This window comes from Peromyscus maniculatus, chromosome 22, assembly GCF_049852395.1.
Source record: "Peromyscus maniculatus bairdii isolate BWxNUB_F1_BW_parent chromosome 22, HU_Pman_BW_mat_3.1, whole genome shotgun sequence".
Taxonomy (NCBI): Eukaryota; Metazoa; Chordata; class Mammalia; order Rodentia; family Cricetidae; genus Peromyscus; species Peromyscus maniculatus.
In genome coordinates this window covers 25,317,459-25,340,495 of record NC_134873.1, presented here as the reverse complement: position 1 = coordinate 25,340,495, position 23,037 = coordinate 25,317,459, and the positions used below count along the sequence as shown (strand labels likewise).

The window sequence follows — 23,037 nt, the reverse complement described above, 5'->3', positions numbered from 1 at the left end:
ATGATATAAGCGTCTGAGTGATTATTTTATATGTGGATTGTGGGACTGCGGGCCTTGGGGAACCTGGAGAGAAGCTCTCCAGCAACAATAAAACTTGAAGAGATTGTTGACATTGTCAATTTTTTTTTCCTACAGAATACTGCTGTAAGTGTGTTGACTAAACATCTAAACAGATACTTTATATTAAGAAGCCATCACCGGGCAAGGGTAGTACTAGCCTTTAATCCCTTTAATCCCTTGGGAGGCAGAGCCAGGCAGATCTCTGTGTTTGCAGGCCAGCCTGGTCTACAGAGTGAGATCCAGTACAGGCACCAAAACTACACAGAGAAACTGTCTTGAAAAACCAACCAACCAAACAAACAAACAAACAAAAAAACAAAAAAACATTAGTATTTTTTCAGATCCCCAAATACTATTGTACTATACAAAGGCTTTAATGGATTGATTGCACACAAAAAGTTTATTTCTGTATAAAATGCAAATTTTACAACACTGATGACATTTATAAGGTTTTTTGCAGTATAATTTTTTCAAATGGTTTCGAAGACTACTAGCATAGACAAAGATTTTACCACATTGATTACATTCATAGGGTTTCTCTCCAGTATGTGTTCTTTTATGTGCTTGGAGACTACTCTGTGTAGTGAAGGCTTTACCACATTGATTACATTCATAGGGTTTCTTTCCAGTATGTGTTCTTCTATGTTCTTGGAGCTTACTCTGTTTGGAGAAGGCTTTGCCACACTGATTACATTCATAGGGTTTCTCTCCAGTATGAGCTCTTTTATGAATTTAAAGACCACCCTGTTATACAAAGGCTTAACCACATTGATTACATTCATATAGTTTCTCTCCAGTATGTGTTCTTCTATGTGCTTGGAGACTATTGTGTCTAGAGAAGGCTTTACCACATTGACTACATTCATAGGGTTTCTCTCCAGTATGTTTTATGTGTCTGAGGATTACACTGTTGCATAAAGGTTTTACCACATGGATTACATTCATAGGATTTCTCTCCACTATGGGTTCTCCTGTGTAATTTGAGAACTTTCTCTGCAGAGAATGCTTTACTACATTGATTACAGTTATAGGGTTTCTCACCAGAATGTGTTCTTCTATGTGCCTGGAGACTACTATGCAATGCAAAGGCTTTACCACATTGATTACATTCGTAAGGTTTCTCTCCAGTAAGTGACTTTTTATGCAATTGGAAATTATTGTGAAATGCAAAGACTTTACCACACTGATTACATTCATAGGGTTTCTCTCCAGTATGGGTTCTTCTATGTAATTGGAGACTTTTCTGTGTAGAGAATGCTTTACCACATTGATTACATTCATAATGTTTCTATCCAGTATGTGTTCTTTTATGCATTTTAAGATACACTTTTTGTCCAAAGGCTTTACCACATTGGTTACATTCATAGGGTTTCTCTCTAGTATGTGTTCTTTTATGTCTTTGAAGAAGACGTCTTTGTCCAAAGGCTTTACCACATTCATTACATTCATAGGGTTTCTCTCCAGTATGTGTTCTTTCATGCATTTGAAGATAAGCCTGTTGTCCAAAAGCTTTACCACATTGATTACATTCATAGGGTTTCTCCTCAGTATGTGTACTTTTATGTTTTTGAAGATGACTCTTTTGTCCAAAGGCTTTACCACACTGATTACATTCATAAGGTTTCTCTCCAGTATGTGTTCTTTTATGCATTTGAAGAGAACCCTGTTGTGTAAAGGCTTTACCACACAGATTACATTCATAGGGTTTCTCTCCAGTATGGGTTCTTTTATGAATTTGAAGATAACCCTTTTGTGTAAAGGCTTTACCACACACATTACATTCATAGGGTTTCTCACCAGTATGGGTTCTCCTATGTAATTGGAGACTTTTCTGTGTAGAGAATGCTTTACCACATTGATTACATTCATAAGGTTTTTCTCCAGTATGTTTTCTTTTGTGTTTTTGAAAATGACTCTTTTGTCCAAAGGCTTTACCACACTGATTACATTCAAAATGTTTCTCTTCTGTATGTGTTCTTTTATGTTTTTGAAGAAGACACTTTTGTCCAAAGGCTTTACCACACTGATTGCATTCATAGGGTTTCTCTCCAGTATGTATTCTTTTATGCATTTGAAGAGAACCCTGCTGTCTAAAGGCTTTACCACACAGATTACATTCGTAGGGTTTCTCTCCAGTATGTGTTCTTGTATGCATTTGAAGAGAACCCTGTTGTGTAAAGGCTTTACCACACAGATTACATTCATAGGGTTTCTCTCCAGTATGCGTTCGTTTATGCATTTTAAGATACTCTTTTTGTCCAAAGGCTTTACCACATTGATTACATTCATAGGGTTTCTCTCCAGTATGTGTTCTTTTATGTCTTTGAAGAAGACGCTTTTGTGCAAAGGCTTTACAACATTCATTACATTCATAGGGTTTCTCTCCAGTATGTGTTCTTGTATGTAATCTCAGATTTCTGTGAGATGCAAAGGCTTTACCACACTGATTACATTCATAGGGTTTCTCTCCTGTATGTGTTCTTCCGTGCCTTTGAAGATGACTGTCATATGCAAAGACTTTACTATATTGAGTATGTACAGAAGGTTCCTCTCCAATATGGCTTCTTTCATGTCTGCAAGGAGAATCAGCACATGTAAGAGCTTTAGCACATTCAATACACTATTGAATCTTTACATCTATATTAATTGATTTTGCAGTTTGTTTCAAATATAAACAGGAATCACATATTAAAGTTTCATCACAGTGTTTGCACTCATGTGTTCACCTTCATGAAGGGTTGTTTGAATTATCTTTAAAGATACGATAATGGTAAGATCCTTTCTTACAAGGTTCACATTTACAGAATCTTTTCTCTATATGAATTTTTTTATTTATTTCAAGAAAACTGGAAAACCTCAGAGCTTTACAATTATGGTTGCTTCATAAATTTTTCTATAACTGTGAGTCAAACTACATTTGCTAAGTGAAATAGGACAAAGAGAAGTATTTATACAGTCCTAGTAATCATAGAGTTTTTCTGCACTGTGAGGTTGCTGATGTATTAACAATGAACCTAGAAAACTTATATACCTGAATCAAATTCAACAAGTATACTTAACATGTGCAGTCCTATATATCTTCTAATTGTTCTGAGAGAGAAGTATGTTGCATCTTTCCTTATTCCTATGCACATATGTCTTGTATACAGAGTGACATATGAAATACCTAGTAAAGGAAAAATAACAAATAAAAAGGTTTCCACATTATAATCATGCAGTTCGACTTCCTGTTCCTTACAGACATGTGATATAAGAATTAAGATTTTGACAGGCCCGGCGGTAGCCCACAGAGGTTGACGGGCCCAGTGGCGGCCCGCAGAGGTACACGGGCCCGGCAGCAGCGACAAGCAGAGGCAGGTAGGCCCGCTGCAGCAGCCAGCAGAGACATACAGGTAGACAGGCACCGCATCGGGTGACAGGCAGAGGCAGGTAGGTCCGAGGCGGCAGCCGGCAGAGACATACAGGCCCGGCGGTGGCCCGCAGAGGTAGATGGGTCCAGCAGAGGGAGGCAGGCCCAGGGTGGAGGCAGGCAGGCACAGCAGGTGATGACCGAAACAGAGTTGCAATAAAGACCAGAAACAGGGCTATTACTCTCTGAAGAGCTATTGAAAACAAACTCTTAATCAAAAGCTTGGAACAGAGGGATGCCTCTAACCCCAACACCTGGGGAAGAAGCTATCTCCGTGGGACGGAATCAGAACACATCTGAACACTCCATCTGAGGACAACCCAGGGCCCAGCTGCTGATCCTGCAAAACCCAACAACTTGGAGGTGCTGGTGAGGCTACCATACTCAACTGAAACCCATCTGGGAGAGGATTTATATGCCTACAGTTTGAAGTCTGAAAAAACAATATCAGCTGAGGAGTTGACAAATGAACAAAACGTGACCTGGGAACACAGAAGAAGGCACTGCCCAGCCACCAAACCAGATCACCAGAATCATAAGTATATAATTCACCGACTGAGATCAGCTACCCCTGAAGAAACAGCCCAATAGCACCAATTTAATCAAGAACTCCTACTAAACCAAGACTAAAAATTAGAACAAGGGAGGCACTCTCAGACACAGACACCACCTGCATCGAGCAGAGGAAAAGATGAGTAGACGCCAGTGCAAAAATACAGGCAACAACATAAAGACCTATATGGCAACATCAGAACCTAGTGATTCTACACCTGCAAGACCTGAACATACCAAGACAGAAGAAACAGAAGAAATCAACCCTAAAAACGACTTTAAGAAGATGATAGAGGCCCTTAAAGAAGAAATAAAACATTCCCTTAAAGAGGAAATATAAAAAATTCCCTTAAAGAGGAAATGAAAAACTCCATTAAAGAGGAAATAAAAAACTCCCTTAAAGAAATGGAAGAAAAAATGAAAAAAAAAAAAGGGAAGAAATCAAAGAAAGCCAAGAAAAACCAATTAAACAGATGAAAGAAACATTCCAAGATCTGAAAAATGAATTTGAGACAATAAAGAAAACACATGATAAGGGAATGCTGGAAATAAAAATCCTGACTAAACAAACAGGAACTACAGAAACAAGCATAACCAACCAATTGCAAGAGATGGAACAGAGAATCTCTGACACTGAAGACACAATAGAGAAAATAGATTCATCAGTCAAAGAAAACACTAAAGACAAAAAAGTCGTAACACGAAACGTCCAGGAAATTTGGGACACCATAAAAAGACCAAACCTAAGAATAATAGGGATAGAAGAAGGAGAAGGCGCAGAGCTACACAGAGAAACCCTGTCTCTAAAAACCAAAAAAAAAAAAAAAAAAAAAGACTGCCTTCCAAGTGAAATTCACCTACCTAAAATTGAGGTATATGGTTTTATGAGAACTTAATTATCATCAATGCACTTTAATCTGTGCTTATGTGCACTGTTGCTTTCATTTAAAACTTTCAGGACACATCACATTTTCTTCAGAGGTATATTTGTATCAACTTACACATGAAAATTACCTTTTATGTCTTGTAGTACTTTGATGGTGTTTTTCAATAGTATGGTCTTCCCAACTGTATCCTGAAATAGAGTACCAGAAAATGTATGTATATTATTGAAAATGGGACAAAATTTAACTTAATATCTTCAGTGAACCTTAGAACCATGCCTGAATTATTCACCTCATTCCTCTTCTTTCTCAATAAAACTATGGAAGAGCATCACTAACCAAGGAACAGTTCTCCCCTTAATTTAAATGTGAAGGAAAATTCAGTCTTACCTATAGCAGTGAGGTTACTGTAGGTCTCCAGCATCACATCTTTATATAGAGTCTTCTGAGATGGATCCAGCAAAGTCCACTCTTCCCAAGTGAAGTCAACATGTACATCATCATAGGTCACTGTATTCTAAAATATCCCATACATGTGTACAACAGAAAGCATGATATGGACAACATTGTAAATGTATACAACTTTGACAGTATAGTCATATAATTCTGGTGCTCCCACACTTATTTCATGATATAGACATTATAATGTAAATTCCAAGTCACTTTAGGTGGCATATCACCTTGCAAGAGAAATGTCTTTTAACAAACATAGAGAGACAAGTAAAAAGATCACCCGTACAGAGTACACATGAGAGAAATTTTATGAACAATTACTAACTACATAAAAGAAAAATAAGATGGACAAGCTGAGTGTATTGGCTTATGCCTTTAACCCCATTACTCAAAGGGCAGAAGCAGGTGTATTTGTTTGTCTCTGACTTAAATGCCAGCATAGTCTATGCAATCTGTTCCAGGACAGGCAGAAATACATGTTAAGATACTCACTCCCATGCTAAAATCAGTCAAACAAACAAAAAAGATAGACAGAATTGCCAGGTGGTGGTGACAGGTGCCTTTAATGCCAGCACTTGTGAGGCAGAGGCAGGCGTATTTCTGTGAGACTGAGGCCATCCTGGTCTACAGAGGGAGATCCAGAATAGCCAGGACTGTCTCACAGAGAAACCCTGAGTCAAAAAAAAAAAAAAAAAAAACAAACAAAAGAAGAACTCAGAAGTTCTTATTAAGTTCCTACAAAGTGTTATGCATTCACTCCAGTTCTGTACTCATCTTCCAGTAACCTGAAGTGTCCAAATTTATACTGTAAAATCAATAAAATTTTACTGAAAGACGCTGCATGTTTAAACAGTTACAATTGGACAGATAAAAACATTAGCAATATACATTTTGACCATAAATAATCAACAAAGGGTTCAGTAGTAGTAGTAATAGTAGTAGTAGTAGTAGTAGTAGTAGTAGTAGTAATAGTAGTAGTGATGGTCTTGCACATAGGTGGACTCAATTGCCAGTACTTGCATGGGAGAATCAAAACTCTCTATTACTCCAAATTCAGGGTTTCTCAGAGCAGCTTTTGATCACAATGAGAACCAGGTACCCACATGGTGCATGGCCATGTATACAGGTAAAATGCTTGTATTCATTTAAAAAATTCAAAACAAATACAACACAAGGAAGAAAGTCCTGTACCTACAATCTAATGACTAAGAAGGCTCAGACAATATTGATGTCATAAATATATGCCATCTTGGGAAACAGAATGATATCATCTGCCAAGTTTAAATTCTACATATGGGTGAACTTCAGCAACAGTGTATGTTTGACATGTACAAAAACCTATATTCCAGGCCCATCACTTGTTAATATAAAAAAAAAAAAACCAGTAATGTTGATCCACCATTAATCCTAGCACTAGGGAGAGAGTCAGGAAAATCTCTGAGTACCAGGCCAGCCTGTTGATCAGAACAACTTTCAGGACAGCCAGGGCTAGAAAGACAAACCTTGTCTTCAGAACAAACAAAGGAACAACAACAACAATAAGAAAAAAATACATATTAAAACAACAGTCTACCAAACTGACTCAGCACTGAACAGCAATGGCTTCTACTGTATCTTATGTAATTTAGGGGTAGAGACTATTATGGTGGTAAAGGCATGACAGCACAAGAGGGAAGCAGGCTGATTAGATTCAATCACAACACAGTAGATACAAAGAACAGTCAATGGGTTGACGTTATCTCATCCCCAATGAGACATTTCATCCAGAAAGGCTCTTCTTTCTAAAGGTGTCACAAGCAATCAAAAAAAAAATCACCAAGGAGATGCGCATGTTCAAATATATCACCCTATCTGGGAAGTTTTCATTCAACCAACTACAATGTGACCCAGTCACATTAGACAGGGTCTAATGACACTATAGACTCATAGCCATCCATGAAGGAAAGGCATTTAGTCACTTCAATGATCCTCATAGTCTGTAACAGACCCTGAGCTGTTCTATGTTCAAAGTCTCTTCTGACAAGACAAACTCTTGACAGTGACACATAAAATCAGAAAGCAAGTCATATCTTTCCAACATACAATGGCACATTCACATTCCAAAAAAGAAATGGAGACATACTGAGGGAAGATTGGACCAAGACAAGAATGAAGCACAGCAGAACAAACATCACATCCTGTAGTTCTGTCTCAGATGCATGGAACTTCAGTTTCAAAGGGCTTGGATGGCCCTATCCCTGCAACTTCTTATACATCTCTCCTTTAGTTACTTCCATTCACTATATGCAGATAGGTCTCCATGGAAGATGTCTCATAGCTTAGGTATCTCAACATCTTGTGGTCTCAAAATGAAACCCAGGCTGTTGTGGAATATTATGCTAAGATGTGTTATATTTGTTTATACTGTGGGACATTTGTTTTAATGATGCAATGATGTGTTGCATTATTTATGTTGCCTTTCTTTAACTCTGTGGATTTGCAATACTTTGCCTGTCTAAAAACCCGAACTGGTCTAATAAAGAGCTAAATGGCCAATAACTTGGCAGTAAAGAATAGGCTGGGCTGCAAGCAGAGAGAATAAATGGGAAGAGAAGTCTGGGAGGAAAAAAGGAGGAACAAGAAAAGAAGAGGACACCAGGTGTCAGCCACCCAGCTACTCAGCAAGCCAGGCAGTAAGAGGTAAAGAAAGGTATACAGAATAGAGGAAGATAAAAGGCCAGAGGCAAAAGGTAGATGGGATAATGTAAGTTAAGCAACACTGGCTAGAAACAAGCCAAGCTAAGACAGGGTATTTATAAAAAACAGTAAGCCTCCATCTGAGTAATTTATTTGAGAGCTAGGTGGCTGGCCCACAAAAGAGTGGGAAAAACAAAAACAAAAACAAAAACAAAACAAAAAACCAACACCAGGTTCATCCTCACAGCTTCATGCAATGACCTCTCAAAGTCTCTTAACTAGGTTTCTAACTCTGCTAAACATTGATGCCTGCAACAATGCTGAACTGTAATCTGTAACAGGAAGACTAAGAATCCATGACCTTAATTTTTGATTCTTTCTTGTTTCCAGGACTAGCACATGATAAGTGATTCTGTAAAATTTGACTTCTTAATTGGGATGGACACTAACACACTTGGACCAGAGGTGCAGCAGGTTTTGTATGAAGTTGCTTCCTGGGACTAGAAATCACTTTGCTTACTCCTTCCATAAATTAAAGGTTGAGCTGGATGTGGTCTTATCCTTAGGGTACCTTACTAGGATTCCATTCCAGAGCAACGGTCTTCTCTATAAAGGTGATAAACTCCTTGAAAATTCCTGACTGTTTCAGCACTTGACTGCTATCTGAAACTACCATTTTATTTTCATTTCATTTCTTTTTTTTTTTCAGAACTGAGGACCGAACCCAGGACCTTGTGCTTGCTAGGCAAGTGCTCTACCACTGAGTGAAATAGCCAACCCATTTTCATTTATTTCTGCCCAACTCCTTGGTTGTTGTTTTTTTTAACTGTAGGTCTGAATGAGTCACCAGTAATAACCAACCAACCAAGATTCAATGTTCCATTTAAGAAATTATCTTATTATTTTTCATTTCAGCCATACTTAATTTCAAGGGCATAGGCAGAATAAGAAAGATATTGGAGCCAAAACATCACACCAATGACGTCTATCTTAATTTTTCATTGAGTCTATTTCTGACTGAAATCCTGTGATCTCAACCTCCACTTTCTGACATTACTCTCAACATCCCCATCTTCCTGGTCCCACAAGAACAGACAATTAATTTCTGTGTAAAACTTTCTATGGCTTTTGCTACCTAAAGTCCTGATATCTTCCACATTTCTCGAAAAGAAAATATCCAGGTTCTACCTAGCAACAACATCATGTTTCCTGTCCCATTTATTTATTCTAGGCCCACTTTCTTAGGGATAATTCCTCCCTCAGTGGAGGAGCCTTCCCACATCAATCATTAATCAAAACAGACTCTCAATGACACAGCACTTTCTAGCTATTATGAATAATCCACTATGGAAATAGTTGAGCAAGTGTCCTTGTGGTAGGATGGAGGAGCATCAAGAGGGCTATAGCTAGGTCTTAAGGGAGATTGACTCCCAATTTTCTGAGGATTGCATATTGATTTCCACACCCGCAACAGCAATGAATCCCCTTGCTCCATGTCCTTGCCGCCATTAGCTGTCACTTGTGTTACTGGACTTAACCATTCCCACAGGTATAAAGTGAAATCCCAAAGTAGGTTTAATATGCATTTGCCTGATGGCAAAGGATGTTGAACATTTCTTCAAGTGTTTCTCAGCCACTTTAGATTCCTCTACTGAGAATTCTATTTAGACTTGTACCCCATTTTAATTGGACTGATTGGTTTGTTGTTGTCTAGTTTCTTGAGTTCTTTATTATCCTGAGTGAGGCAACCCAGAAGCACATAGACAAACACGGTACATACTCACTTATAAGTGGATATTATACTTAAGTGAAGCACAGTCACAGTCATCACAGTTAATCACAGTACATATAATCCAGAGATGCTGAGAGACTTAGTATCAAGAATGGCAATAGGGGTGATACATGGCTTTCCATGGAAAGAGGAAATGGAATAGATGTTGTGGGTGTACCAGAAACAGCTAGGGATGGGAAGAGGAAGGATGGGGTGTGTGAGGAAGGAAAGAGGGAGAGAAGTCAGGCAGAGATGACTGGAACAGCAAAGCTTTTAGTAGTGGCTATGGAAACAGTGCAGAGCAAACTTCCTGGAACCTAGAAGGGTGACCCTAATGAGGACTCCCAGCAATCAAGAATATGGATGCTGAACCAGCCATCTTCTGTAACCACATAAAGATTCCAATGGCAGGACTGTGACACCAAGCAAACCACAAACCTTTGACCCACACTTGTCCTGCCTGGAAGATATGCTGGGGCAATGGTGGCTCTTTGCTTCTGTAGTGGCCAACCAATGACTGGTCTAACCTGAAGCCCAAGCTGTGAGAGGAAGCCCATGCTAACACTGCCTGCACAGCCAGGAAGGGGAACTGAGATGCTCAGAGAACTAGAGGAAAACCAAATACAACTCACCAAGGGAGAAAAAGTGAGATGATTTGTAACTATATTCTGCTATAATCATATATATTGGTGCCTAATTCAATTGTCATCAGAGAGGCTTCTTCTGTCAGCTGATGGAAACACATGCAGAGATCCCCTATCCATATATTAGTTTGAGCTCTAGGAATCCTGTGGAAGGAGAAGGTGAGGATTGTAGGAGCCAGAGTGGTTGAGGAAACCAGGAAAATATGGCCCACAGATTCAACTAAGCAGGGCCCATAGGGGTTCAGAGAAATGAATGTGGAAATCATGGAGCCTGCAAGGCTCTGTGCCCACTCTTCTACACTCATGCTATGGCTGTTTAACTTGGGGTGTTTGAAGGACTCCTAACAGTTGGAGTCATGGTGTCTCAGACTCTTTGCCTGCTCTTGGGGTATTTTCCTCCTGTTGGGTTACCTTGTCCAGCATTGATATGAGGGTTTGTGACTAGTCTTATGACACTTTATTATGGTGTATTTGTTTGCTATCCCTGGGAGGCCTGTCCTTTTCTGAAGAGAAACAGTAGCATTGCATCTGGGAGAATGGGGTTTTGGGGTGGTGTGGGCAGATAGCTGGAAGGAGTGGAGGAAGGTGACGTTGCAGTCAGGATGTATTGCATGAGATAAGAACAATACAAAGAAAAAAGAAAAAATGAAATGCATTTAGTCTAACTTCAATAATCCTCATAATATGTAACAGCCCAAACAGCGCAAATATCCAAAGTCTCTTCTGACACTCAAGACAATCTCTTGACTCTCACATTTTGTAAAATCAAGAAACAAATTAAGCATTTCCAACATACAATGAAACAGGATATATTCCCATTTAGAACAAGAACACACCCAATGTTCCAGCCCCCATCACAGGCAGGCACCCCATGCTCATGTACCTGTCAAACAGTCAGAAGAAGAGGTAGGCATGACACTAGTCCATGAAACTTCCACACTTTCTAACATTTGCACAGACACAAAACCCAACAACCCTACAGCTGCCGGGCCTAAATCCATGTCCTCACTCCCAAATTGGATGGCTATCTGCTGCTCAAGTACAGACCACACCAGCTGGAAGACCATGTAGGTAAACTGAGGTGAAGTTTCCCTGATGGACCAAAGACCATGCCAGTAATCAGAACTCCACATAGGACCTCACCTATGGACCTCTTCCATTCTTTCAACAACCCCAACACCATCCCCAATCCCACTTCCTTCCTCATCTCTGTGATGTAGCCTCCAACTTAGGTGGAGACCCCTTGCTCAAACAAAGGACACACCACCTATCAGAAGTCCATATATGCCACCTGTCCACAAACCTCCCTCACTCTCTCAGTGTCCCCTCTACACAATCCCCAAGCTCCCTCCCCTCTTCTTTTGTTTCAGGCCAGAACTTGTACAGATACCACATGCTGGAATAAAGGCCACACCAACTACCAGATTTCCATCCCCCAACTTGGGGTGAGAACCCATGTTCAACCATAGGACATACAGACCAGAAGAACAGAGCAAATAAAAACTAAAGAACAAAACACCTATCCAACAAGGATAAAGTGAAAAATCTGCACCTAGACCAAAAAAATCATAGCAAACCCGTATACCTGGACGCCAGCATAAGAACACAAACAACAACAGCCAGAGCAATGTGTCACCACCAGATTCAGCTATCCTACTACAATAAGCCCTGAATATTCCAACACAGTTAAAGCACAAGAGACTTAAGACCAACTTTATAAGGACGATAGAAGTCCTTAAAGGGAAGTGAATAAACCCCTTAAAGAAAGCCAACCAACAAACAGTTGAATGTAATGAATTTATTCAAGACCTGAAAATGGGAATAGAAGCAATTTTTAAAAATGCTAACTGAAGGAATTCTAGATATGAAAATCTAAGTAACTGAACAGGCCCTGCAGAGGCAAGCTTCGCCAATAGAATACAATCCTGCCTCACTCAATTTTTCAGGGAATGGAGAAAATAGGAATTATCTGGGCACAAAACACTATACAAATGCCCTCTAGCTAAATTTTCCCTGGAGTCTATTTCCCACCAAAATCCAAAAAAATCACTGGCCATCACTCATGCTGTACACACTCTGGTTCTCTTCTTTACCAATAACAGAAAAGGAGTTGGGTAAGGAGGGTGTTCCACAAAAATTGGAGAGATTCACTTGAAGCCTTCTGATGTTTTAACTTTATAGAAAATGGTTTGACTAATAAAAGGATCTCATTCTCTTATACTAAAAAGAAGGAAGTCTGTTAGGATCACTTAGACACCATTTTATTTCCTATAATTAATGATTGCCTATAAGTCTGCATTAGAGTGAGGAAATGAAAACTTTTTAAAACAAAATGTAAGATAACAGATTTTTATATAATCAGTGTATGATTTGTATTATATAGCTAAGAAAAATTGTTTTGCTCTAATTGCTTTTTAAGTCCCAGCACTTTTGAAAACAGGTTTTTTTTTTCATGTTTGTGAATGACAGAGAATGTTTTCCATATGTATACAGGTGACACACAAAAAAAGAGGCTGTTATTTCCCTTGGATATGAAACAGTAGATAGTTATGAGCCTCTCAACTTGAGTATTGGTATCTGAACTCAGGACATACCACAAAAGAATATGTGCTGAGCCACCAGCCAAGATCTATATTACCTTTTATCCAATAAACCAAAGATCTGTCACAAATTAACAACAACAAGATCAACAAAACCTAACTAAATAAAGAAGTAAAGAAATGATCCTGGAGAACATGATACATCAAAATTAAGATCTTGTGTATGGTAAATCTGTAGAATAAATAGAATCCAATGACAATGGCCAACAATTTATTACAGGAAAGCTGATTCCAAAACTACATGCAAAGTGGAAACACTCAGAATGTTCAATGGGATTATTTTTTAAAAAAATAGTAAAGAGATTGACATAATATGACTTCTATACTTACTATAAAGATACAACAATCAAGAATGGGTAAAATATTTGTTAAAGGGGCTGGAGATATGGCTCAGAGGTTAAGAGCACTGCCTGCTCTTCCAGAGGTCCTGAGTTCAATTCCCAGCAACCACATGGTGGTTCACAACCATCTATAATAAGCTCTGGTGCCCTCTTCTGGCCTGCAGGCATACATGCAGACAGAACACTGTATACATAATAATAAATAAATCTTAAAAAAATATTTAAAAAAATTGTAAAAGAATAAAGGGAATGGAGAGAAAAAGCCAACAATAAAGGCAGGAAAATATAGTCAACTTTTAATTTAAAAAAAAAAAAAGGAAACTTAGCCAGGAAAAGTGTGATCTTGACCAATGTTACCCAGCTTCCTATGATCCAATGTGTATAGAAATTAAATAAACACAGACTTCAAGACTTCACAACTTTCACAAAATTAACTCAAAGTGACCCTTATACTGTTGTTTCTGACCCTCCAGCTACTGATGGTTCATCCAAAGACAGAAGCCCCATGCTCTAGAGCTCTCTCTGCAAATGGAGGTGATCTCCTGCGATGGCTCTGCAGCCCCTTACGCCCCCTTGTGGTTTCAGGTAAACCCAGCCCCACTGATGCCAAATCCCAATACAACAAAGAAGAATAATTTATAATCCGCTTCCTGCCACATCCATTATGGCACAAGATGTGGATTCTGCCCTATCTACCTGCCCAACACCATGAACACCTCACAAATCTCTACTGATCAGAAACTTCTTTAGTCCCTTGGAACTAAACTTTACTGAATCACAACATTGTGTCTGATGGTAACAGAAAGTTAAAAGCATTCTAATCATGTATTGAAGAAAGATGATCCACATCACCATCCTTCTACCACTTTCTAAACTATTTGTAACAAATTATAAGAAACCTGAAAGAGGAATGCCATATTCAGAACTTCTAAAAGTCAGACCATCAGTTTCCAATCTGTCTTCCCACTGAACACCAAAAGCAGTGCCCTTGTGTGCACACCAGACAGTGATATCACCAGCATTATATCCCTCCATGCCAGGGCTGCAGTCTCCCCCTCCCCAGCAAGTTCAGACACAGGAAGGCTCAGAGGACAAAGGCTACTGCCCAGGTCACCACATGGACCAGCAGAGCCACAGTCTTGCTCATGGTCCATCCAAATTCCAGCAGAATTGGCAGCACAGCAGACCTGCTCCAATACCCTACACTCACCATTGCATGGCTTATGGTCTTCCTTACAATTCCCTACAGTGGAAGCAGAGGAGAATCCCAAAAAGTACCTGAAAGCTACCTGCTGCTGGTACTCCTGATTGATAAGCCTCTCCAGAGTTCCTCATTGGCTAGGGCCACCCAAGCTGGGCCTCAGAATATTAACAGCTTCCCTACTGGGTGATCTTAGATCAAATGACTCAGACAGCACAGTTTCTGCCCTTCCAGCCCAGCAGCCAGGGCCCTACTCTAGAAAGTTTGTATTTTAGTAGACATTCTTCCACTTTCCAGAGCACCCCCAAAAATATGTTGAAGTTGACTACAATGATCTTTCGACACAGAGCTCCCTGCTCCCAATGATCTGTGAAGATGCAGCCACAGAGCAAAGTTATTTGGAGGCCTGCCCCTAGGTCCAGGGAGTTGCAAGGACCACATGGGAACTCACAGGACAGAATCTGGCAGCATGTTTACACCCAGACCTGAGGAGCTTCCATACTGGCTCCTGCTGAGAGAACCCCATCCCAGTGCCCCTAAAGCCCTGAGAGCTGAGGAAACGGATATCTTGAAATAACCACAACTGAGTGAGTTCCCCATTCCCAGACAGGGTGAAGTCAGAAGTTTTAAAGTACAAAGTCAGGCTGTCTCATGGTAACTAACCACGAGATGCCCCCTCCATGGAGATAACATGACCAGACTTCAGAGATGGGCCATAACACTCCTGACAGAGCAAACAGACAATCTAGAATAGATCAAGTCCAGGCTCGAGAAAACTGGACCAGTCAAGGACAGACCCGTGCTCACCCTCTCCTCTCTGAAGAATTTTGTGATTTTTGCCTTTAACAGCGAACCTCCCCCCAAAAGAGGAACTCTCCTCCGAAGAGAGTCCCCTGCCAGCTGGTACTGAGCCGAAAAGTAAACCTTGCTGTTGCATTCGGGACATCCTCAGTCACCAGTCCCTTTGGGGGTCCTAAACTGGGCAGAACACCGCAACCTCGCTATCTGGAGACAGCAGACCCTCGCTCACCTGGTCACGGTTTCCCATGCTCTCCTCTCAGCTCCCCGCAGCAGCAGCACTCACAGCACAGCACACAAGACCTCTCCCGCCAGCTCCTCTTCAAAGCAAAGCCTGAAGCCGGGAACCCGGAAGCGCCCTGCACAACTTATGACTGGCAGGTCGCCTGGAGGGCCTGATTCGCTAGTGAGTTCTGAGTGACAAGAGCACCTCCCATAGGCTTACCCTGTGCTTAAAGACACAGTACCATGGTTCCTGACCCTCCCTTCCAACTCAGACAAATGTCTTTTCTAAATCAGCAGACACAAGCATTTCAACAGCACTTGCTCCTGGCTCTAATAGCAGACCCTGCTATCTTCCTGCTCTCCACAGGCACTTCCCCTTCTTCCTCCTGGACACAATGTGGCTAGCTAGATTGTACAGCCCTCTACACTATATACATGGAGTGATTCCCTATCACTTAGTTAGAAGGGTGCCTGAAATATTAACAACCAAAGAGTGATTTAAGGCTGGGCAGTGGTGGCACATGCCTGTAATCCCAGCACTCCGGAGGTGGACACAGGTGTTTCTCTACTAGTTGGAGTCCAGCCTGGTCTACAGAGCTAGTCCAGGACAGGCTCCAAAGCTACAGAGAAACCCTGTCTCAAAAAACCAAAAAAAAAAAAAAAAAAAAAAGATTTAAGGACACAAAAGGAGATATTTGTTCTGTAGCTTTACATTGGGGTCAGGTGAACTGAAGATACTTTTTTTTTTCTGGAGCTGAGGATCAAACCCAGGGCACTATGCTTGCTAAGCAAGCTCTCTACCACTGAGTTAAATTCCCACCCCCCTGAAGGTACTTTTCACCTAGTTGTCACAGGGACTTCTGAGATCCAGAAAAGAAAAGCAGGAACTAGGTCACAAACAAGATAATAGGTCTTTTTCCCATCACAAGACTGGATGATGGCTCCATTAATTTAGGAGTTTTATTCCTGAAATTCAGAGTAAATTGTTGGCAAATGAGTAATAATAAAAAGAGTACTCTTCATGGAAAGTTGCATACTTAGAGAATAATGGAGCTATGAAGAGTGTCTTTAGCCAGCACATCTTCCTCAATGGGCAGGTTAAAAAGAAAAAAACAGATGTATTATTCAAGGTTCCCTACATGAACATGACCAGTAAAATGAATTTCTACATGTATGTATAAAGTCAAATTATTGGACTGTCCCACAAGCTGTGGCCCAGCTACTCCAACAGTGGCTGTCTACCAATGGAAATTTGAAGAAGACAAGTACACTACCTGCTCTGTAGATCCCTGCCCTACATCTATGGCTGGCTAACGGGTGGAGCCTTAGGCAAGAGCTAAGCTGTGTGGCTAAGCTGTTGGACCCTTGCAAACCTGAAGCTCCATGCCAGGAGGGGAACTTGCAAGCCATGATTCCTCTGTTATGGGTACAGGGCTTAATATGTTGCTCATGTCTCAATCTGTCAACTGTCTGCTCCTCTCCCTCTCTCTGGTTTCCATTCCTCACTCCACATCAACCTGAACACTCAGCTTCTTTTTTTTTTCCAGGAAAGCACTTTTGGCATTATGTTGTACAATAGTTCATTTTATTATTGCAAAATCTTCCAGAAGAATGAAGGAAACATTCTTGGCTTGGCCATTCATGTGCAAACTAGGCACAGAGGCGTAAGTGAGTATAGCACATGGGAGGCTGAGGCAGGAAGTTCATGAGTTTGAGGCCCAGGGGTGGCATCTGAGGACTGTCGAAGAGCCACTGGTTAGCTTGGCTGCATCAGCCTCTCCTGGTGAGTTGGATATGCTGTGGACACTGAAGCCAAAAAAGGCCAGCATACTCTTGTTGCCCTGTGCAAACATCAATTGGCTACATGTGAGTAGGGGCCCCCAAACAGCTTGACCACACAGTTGCCATGACAGGTTTAGGGGCCTAGACACAGCTTCTGTTACTGGCTCACTGGCAGGCAACACCCAGATCCAGGAAAAGCTTTAAGCTGACACCACCCAGGGATTCAGCCAGGGATGAGGAAATACCTAACATAGCTAACATTCCAACCATTAGATAAGGTGACCAGATGTCCAAGAAACTACACACCTATTTCCCCTTCTTACCAAGATACCCCTAGAAAATTGTCAGCCAGTCAAGGTCTTGAACCCTAGAAATCACCTCACCCCAACTTCTGTTATGATAAAAAACAAACAAACAAACAACAAAAAAAAAAAACCATGCCACCTGGGCTCAGGACTCTCTGCACACTGCTGCATTGGATGGACAGAAGGACCAAGCCCAGCACCTTAAAATAAAGGCTCCTTGCTTTTACTTACAGGATTCGGTCCCGAATTCGGTGGTATTTTGGGGGTCCCCGCGAACTGGGCATAACACATAGTCCTCCTTCTCAGGCACAGGCTGAGCTATGACTGAGTGGGTGGCATCACATTTTCTGGGAGCTGAGATCAGTGACAAACACCAGAGAGAGCTGGCCCAGGGGTGGCTGTGAGTGGCATCCTGTTAGGCTGTGGTGGTCTGGGAGGGAGGTGCTGCAGGTTCTGGGGCTGGTGGTAACACCCTGAGTGTGGTCTGTTGTTGGAGTTCATTGTGGAATGGCAGAATTGGTAACCTGTGTTAGCCCTGAGATTAGAAACCTGAAGCCAAGGTTCAGGGAACCAGAGGGACAGGAGGAGTCAGAGGAGAGGAATAGCACGGGACACTGGAGCCAGCTGAGGGACACTGGAGTAGTGCCCAGTGAGCTTAGGTGGTCAGGGTTCAGCTGCCACCACCACCATCAACGTTGTCCCCTCCAACAGGAACAACAGGGTGGTGGTCTGATGTTATTGCATGCATACATGTATCTGTATATACATATATATTCTTAAATGTTACCTGTTTAATTGGTATAATTTTTTAAAATAATTTATTAAGACTTATTTATTTTATGTATATGGTGGTCTATCTGCATATACACCTGCACACCAGAAGAGGACATCAGATCCCATTATAGGTGGCTGTGAGCCACCATGTGGTTGCTGGGAATTGAACTCAGGACCTTTAGAAGAGTTGCCTATGCTCTTAACCACTGAGCCATCTCTCCAGCCCCAGTTGGTATAACGTTACCTGGATTTCTGGGCTGCCTGTTTAGGCCAGGAGAGCCAGTTGCTGTTCTCTCCTCAGTGAAGCTCACCTCTTCCCTTATGTGTCTGTTTATAGTGTTTGCATCATCTTGGTTTCTTTCACTTTGATAGGTTGTATAAATCAAAAAATTCACCTTTTTTTATGTTTTCCAGTTTTGTTTGCATTTTTATTCTTTTCTTTCTTTCTTTTCTTTTTTTTTTTTTTTTTGTTTTTTGTTTTTTGTTTTGTTTTTTGAGACAGGCTTTCTCCATGTAGTTTTGGTACCTATCCTGGATCTTGCTCTGTAGACCAGGATGACCTCAAACTCACAGAGATCTGTATGGCTCTGCCCTCTCCGCCCCCCCCCCCACGTAGATCATCAGGAATCTGAGTTCATATGTAAAAGAAAATAGGCCTTATTACAAGCTCTATCTTCGGCCTCTGGTCCATTCTGACACAGCAGTTGGATCAGGGAGAGCATTGAGCTCAGTTATGGCAGGGTTTTTAAAGAGTAAAGGATGGAAGTGTAAGGGGAATTCCAGATTCAGATGAAGGTTGAACTCCTGATTGGGCAGAAGTGAGGTAACAGAAGTCTTGTCAAACAGGAATTGTACTGGTGTTGGTGTAAGGAGATTGGAAATCTATACACAGATCATGTAAGTGTTCCTTTATGTTCTAGAGCATTTAGTACTTGTTTGTCTTGTGAGACCAAAATGAGCCATCTTAGAAATAAGACCAAAATGCTTTCACCCTAAAATTAAGGCCTAAGATTTCTCCTTTTGGGAATAGGCCATTAGTTACTGAAACCAGTCAGTTTAGATTCCAGAAACCAGGAAGTGTAAAAGTACAGAGTCACAAGATAGTCACGAGGTAATGCCTGCCAGACTATGGAATGTCCTCTCCCTGGTTTCCAGGGTAACTGACCACAGAAATGCCCCCACCTGAGGGCAGCCAATGAGAAATGGTGGCGGGCAACCACTCCCTTAGAAGTAATTTCTAGAAGTCCCTAGAAGCGAACCAATCAGAATTGTATCCGTACTAGCACCCCTAAATGATGTAACCTTGTGACTTTTCCCTTTAAAAACTGAGCTTGCAGACAGGTGGGCGCTTCCTCCAGCCTCCACTGCATTGGATGTATTGGACGAAGTCCCTGCCTAGGCTTGTATTGCTTTTGGATATCCAGAATTAAACCTTGCTTTTGCATTCCAGCATGCTCGTCTTTGGTGGTCTCTCTGGGGGTCACGATCTGGACACAACAGTCTCAATTCTGATTGGTTTCCTGCAGGGTACAGTTTGTGGCTTTTCCTGGTTATTGTAATGGTGAGGCCTAGTCCCAGTATTGTTAGTCTGCAGCCTGTCATGGCCGCACTAATGTTACGTTAGGCCTCTTCAAGACCAAGCAAGGCAGGAAGAGAGGAGGTGAAGCCAGGAGGACCCAGGGTTCCTGATGAGCCAAGAAAGTCAGACTGTGGCAAAGGTCTTCATTGAGAGGCAGAGGATGGGCTTTTAGCATCATGGAGATCTAGACTCCTGACGTTGGGAAGGGGTGTGCTGGGCAATGCTAGCTTAGGTAGGCATAGGAGAGGGGTCAGCATCCTGGCTTTACCCAGGTCTCCTCCTATCTCAAGTCCTCCTTCCAGTGTCCCATGGAGGGCAGTATATTGATGAATGGTGCTGGGAGCAAAACTCTCTTGTAGAAGGAACCGATTGCTGGGGGACAGCTAGGTTCCCATGGATAATTCCTGCCCATACCTCACTACAGCTTCCTGTCTAAGTCTCCAAGAATGTGACCTCCATTACATTCCTTGTTTCCATGTTAGTTAAGGGTGGACACACCACTTCATAAATCCAGAGGCTGCCAGCCTCTCAGCAAGCTGAGGACCCCAGACATCCAGTCTACCTGGGGGCTTCTGATGTGCTGTTGTTCAAAGTATTTTCTGGGGCTTATGGGGGAGAAGAGAGCTGAGGCCTCACCTTACCCTGACTAGGACTTCAGCCCTAGGAGGCTGCCTGACTTCCCACAGCTTGTCTTTTTCACCTCTCACCTCTGCCAGGACTTTTAGTTTCCACCATTCACTCATGCAGTTCTTTACCCAGGCAGAGCTCAGGGACTTCTGGTGTGAAAGAGCATCTTTAAATTGTACAAGAAAACTAACAAGGTCCTAAGTCCTCCAACATCCCTTCTCTGACAATAGACTTTTCTTGTGTTTCTGATAGGTGAGACCAGTTCTTACTTTGAGAGGATTTCCTGGTGTTGTTTCAATTTGTTAAATTCTTACCTCTTTATTACTCCTACGCACCCACCCTCTGTGTGTGTGTGTGTGTGTGTGTGTGTGTGTGTGTGTGTGTTATGTGTATCTATGTGTCTGTATTTGTGGACATAAGGATAAAACAGCCCATGGGTGGAGGTCAGAACACAACTTAGTGGAGTTGATTCTCCTTCCAATCACATGGATACAGTGGATTTAACGGAAGTCATCTCTTTGGCAACAAGTGATTTTCTACCCTCAGCATCTTCCCAGTTCAAGGTTGATTGCTGTGAACCCATCAGAGGTTGACGAAGGAGTCAGATCTCAGTTGGCACAATGTTCCACACCTGTAATCCCAACACATTGACTATGGAGACAAAAAGATTTTGAGTTTCAGGTCAGGTTAGTCTCCTTAGCAAGAACCTGTCTCAAAACAAAACAAGCAAACAAACACCATACATGCCCATTTTGGTGGTTCACACCTTAGATCTTAGTACTTAGCAAACTGATGCAGGAGGATGGCCACTAGATTTAAACAGGCTAAGGTATCCTGTGAGATACCATGTCAAAAAAATTTCCCTTCCCAAAAAGGTTCAGATTGCATTCTTTTTACAATTTCCTAAACCTAATGAATTTTCACCCATGTGCTTGGGAATGCTAAAACCAATACCTAAAAATGAAAAGGTAGGACTGATTGACACTTATTTTATATTCTAACCCCAGAATTCTCAAGGGGAGATATTTTATCTGAGCACTATTTACTCCTTTATATAAGACAGCCTGAGCCGGACAGTGGTGGCACACTCCTTTAATCTCAGCACTTGGCAGGCAGAGCCAGGTGGATCTCTGTGAGTCTGAAGCCAACCTGGGCTACAGATTAAGTTCCAGGAAAAGTGCAAAGCTACACAGAGAAACCCTGTCTTGAGGAAATAAATAAATAAATAAATAAATAAATAAATAAGCAAGACAGCCTGTTTTAAAAAAAATACCCTTACATTTTTTTTTCTTAAGTACACAATGATATAACTAGAGCCTTGAAAAATTAACATGAGTAAAATCTATCACAGAAAAAAATTTCAAAAAGTAACTTCAACATACCCAATACAAAAAGTCCATGTTACCATTTTATTTTTTGTCACAGTTTAGAAAAATAATGAATCAAAACCAGAATTTAACAGTGAGCAAGCATGCTGTCTTTGTAATTTTTTTTTTCTTCCTTGTCTACCTAACAATATTTTTTCCAACTGTAAATTGGAAAAAAATGTAAATTTTAAATTATGATTAAAAACAAATAGCAGTAGAAGAAGGAGTCCTTGTTAACTAAATAAATATCTATCAGGCCAGCTACCTCAGGATGCAGGGGAACACTGTAAGACCAATGAATTCCATGATTATGGACCCACTGTCATGCTTCGTGGATGGGAAGTGAGTTCCCAGGTCAGAAGCAATACTGTATGGAATACCATGTTGGTGGATAAGACTTTCTGTAAATCTGTTGATGATAGTTTTGGTAGAAGTTTTGCATGTAGAAAAGGCAAATCCCTAATCAGAATAAGTATGTACTCCAGTAAGGACAGAGTTGTTCTTTCCATGGGGGAAGTGGTCCAATATAGTCACCCTGCCACTAGGTTCCTGGTTGGTCACCATGGGGAATAGTGTTGGTCTCTGTCATTGATTTGGCAATCAGCATTATCTGTAGCCATGTCAGCCATGGTGAGTGGATGTCCATGTTGTTGAACCCATGAAGAACCCCCATCTCTTCCAATATGGCCACTTTGTTCATGGGCCATTGTGCAATAACATGAGTGGCTGGGAAAAGAGGCTGACTGTCCACAGAAAGTCATACTTTCTACTTGATTATTGAACTACTCCTCAGCTGGATTTCACTGTTTGGCGAACATTTACATGGGATACTGCTGCGGGCCGCAGGAATATATCATAAGAACTCAGCTGGCTATGGCAAAGTCACTACCTGGAGGGATCAGGGAATTCCTCCAGAGGAAGCCAAATCCCAAGGAGTTTTTGGTGTTACTTGGCTTGTTATATATCAGTTGTAGTCTGTTATGAAAATC

At 41.3% G+C, this 23,037-nt stretch overlaps 2 protein-coding genes across 2 annotated transcripts in view; both read right to left on the bottom strand.

Annotated features, from left to right (window-relative positions):
• LOC143270166 (zinc finger protein 120-like) overlaps positions 1–15,591 on the bottom strand; it is a 78,845-nt gene extending 63,254 nt beyond the window's left edge. Inside the window, exon 1 of the mRNA XM_076559033.1 lies at positions 14,680–15,591. The gene's annotated coding sequence lies outside the window, so the exon portion shown is untranslated. The remainder of the gene's footprint in view (positions 1–14,679) is intronic.
• On the bottom strand, positions 433–15,760 carry LOC102918384 (uncharacterized). Its single transcript, XM_076559035.1, has 4 exons — positions 15,622–15,760; positions 5,296–5,422; positions 5,036–5,096; positions 433–2,633 (listed from the first exon to the last, which is right to left on the bottom strand). The coding sequence occupies exons 1-4, from the start codon at positions 15,637–15,639 to the stop codon at positions 1,349–1,351; spliced, it is 1,491 nt and encodes a 496-aa protein (XP_076415150.1). The 5' UTR covers positions 15,640–15,760; the 3' UTR covers positions 433–1,348.
• Between the last annotated feature and the right edge of the window lie 7,277 nt (positions 15,761–23,037).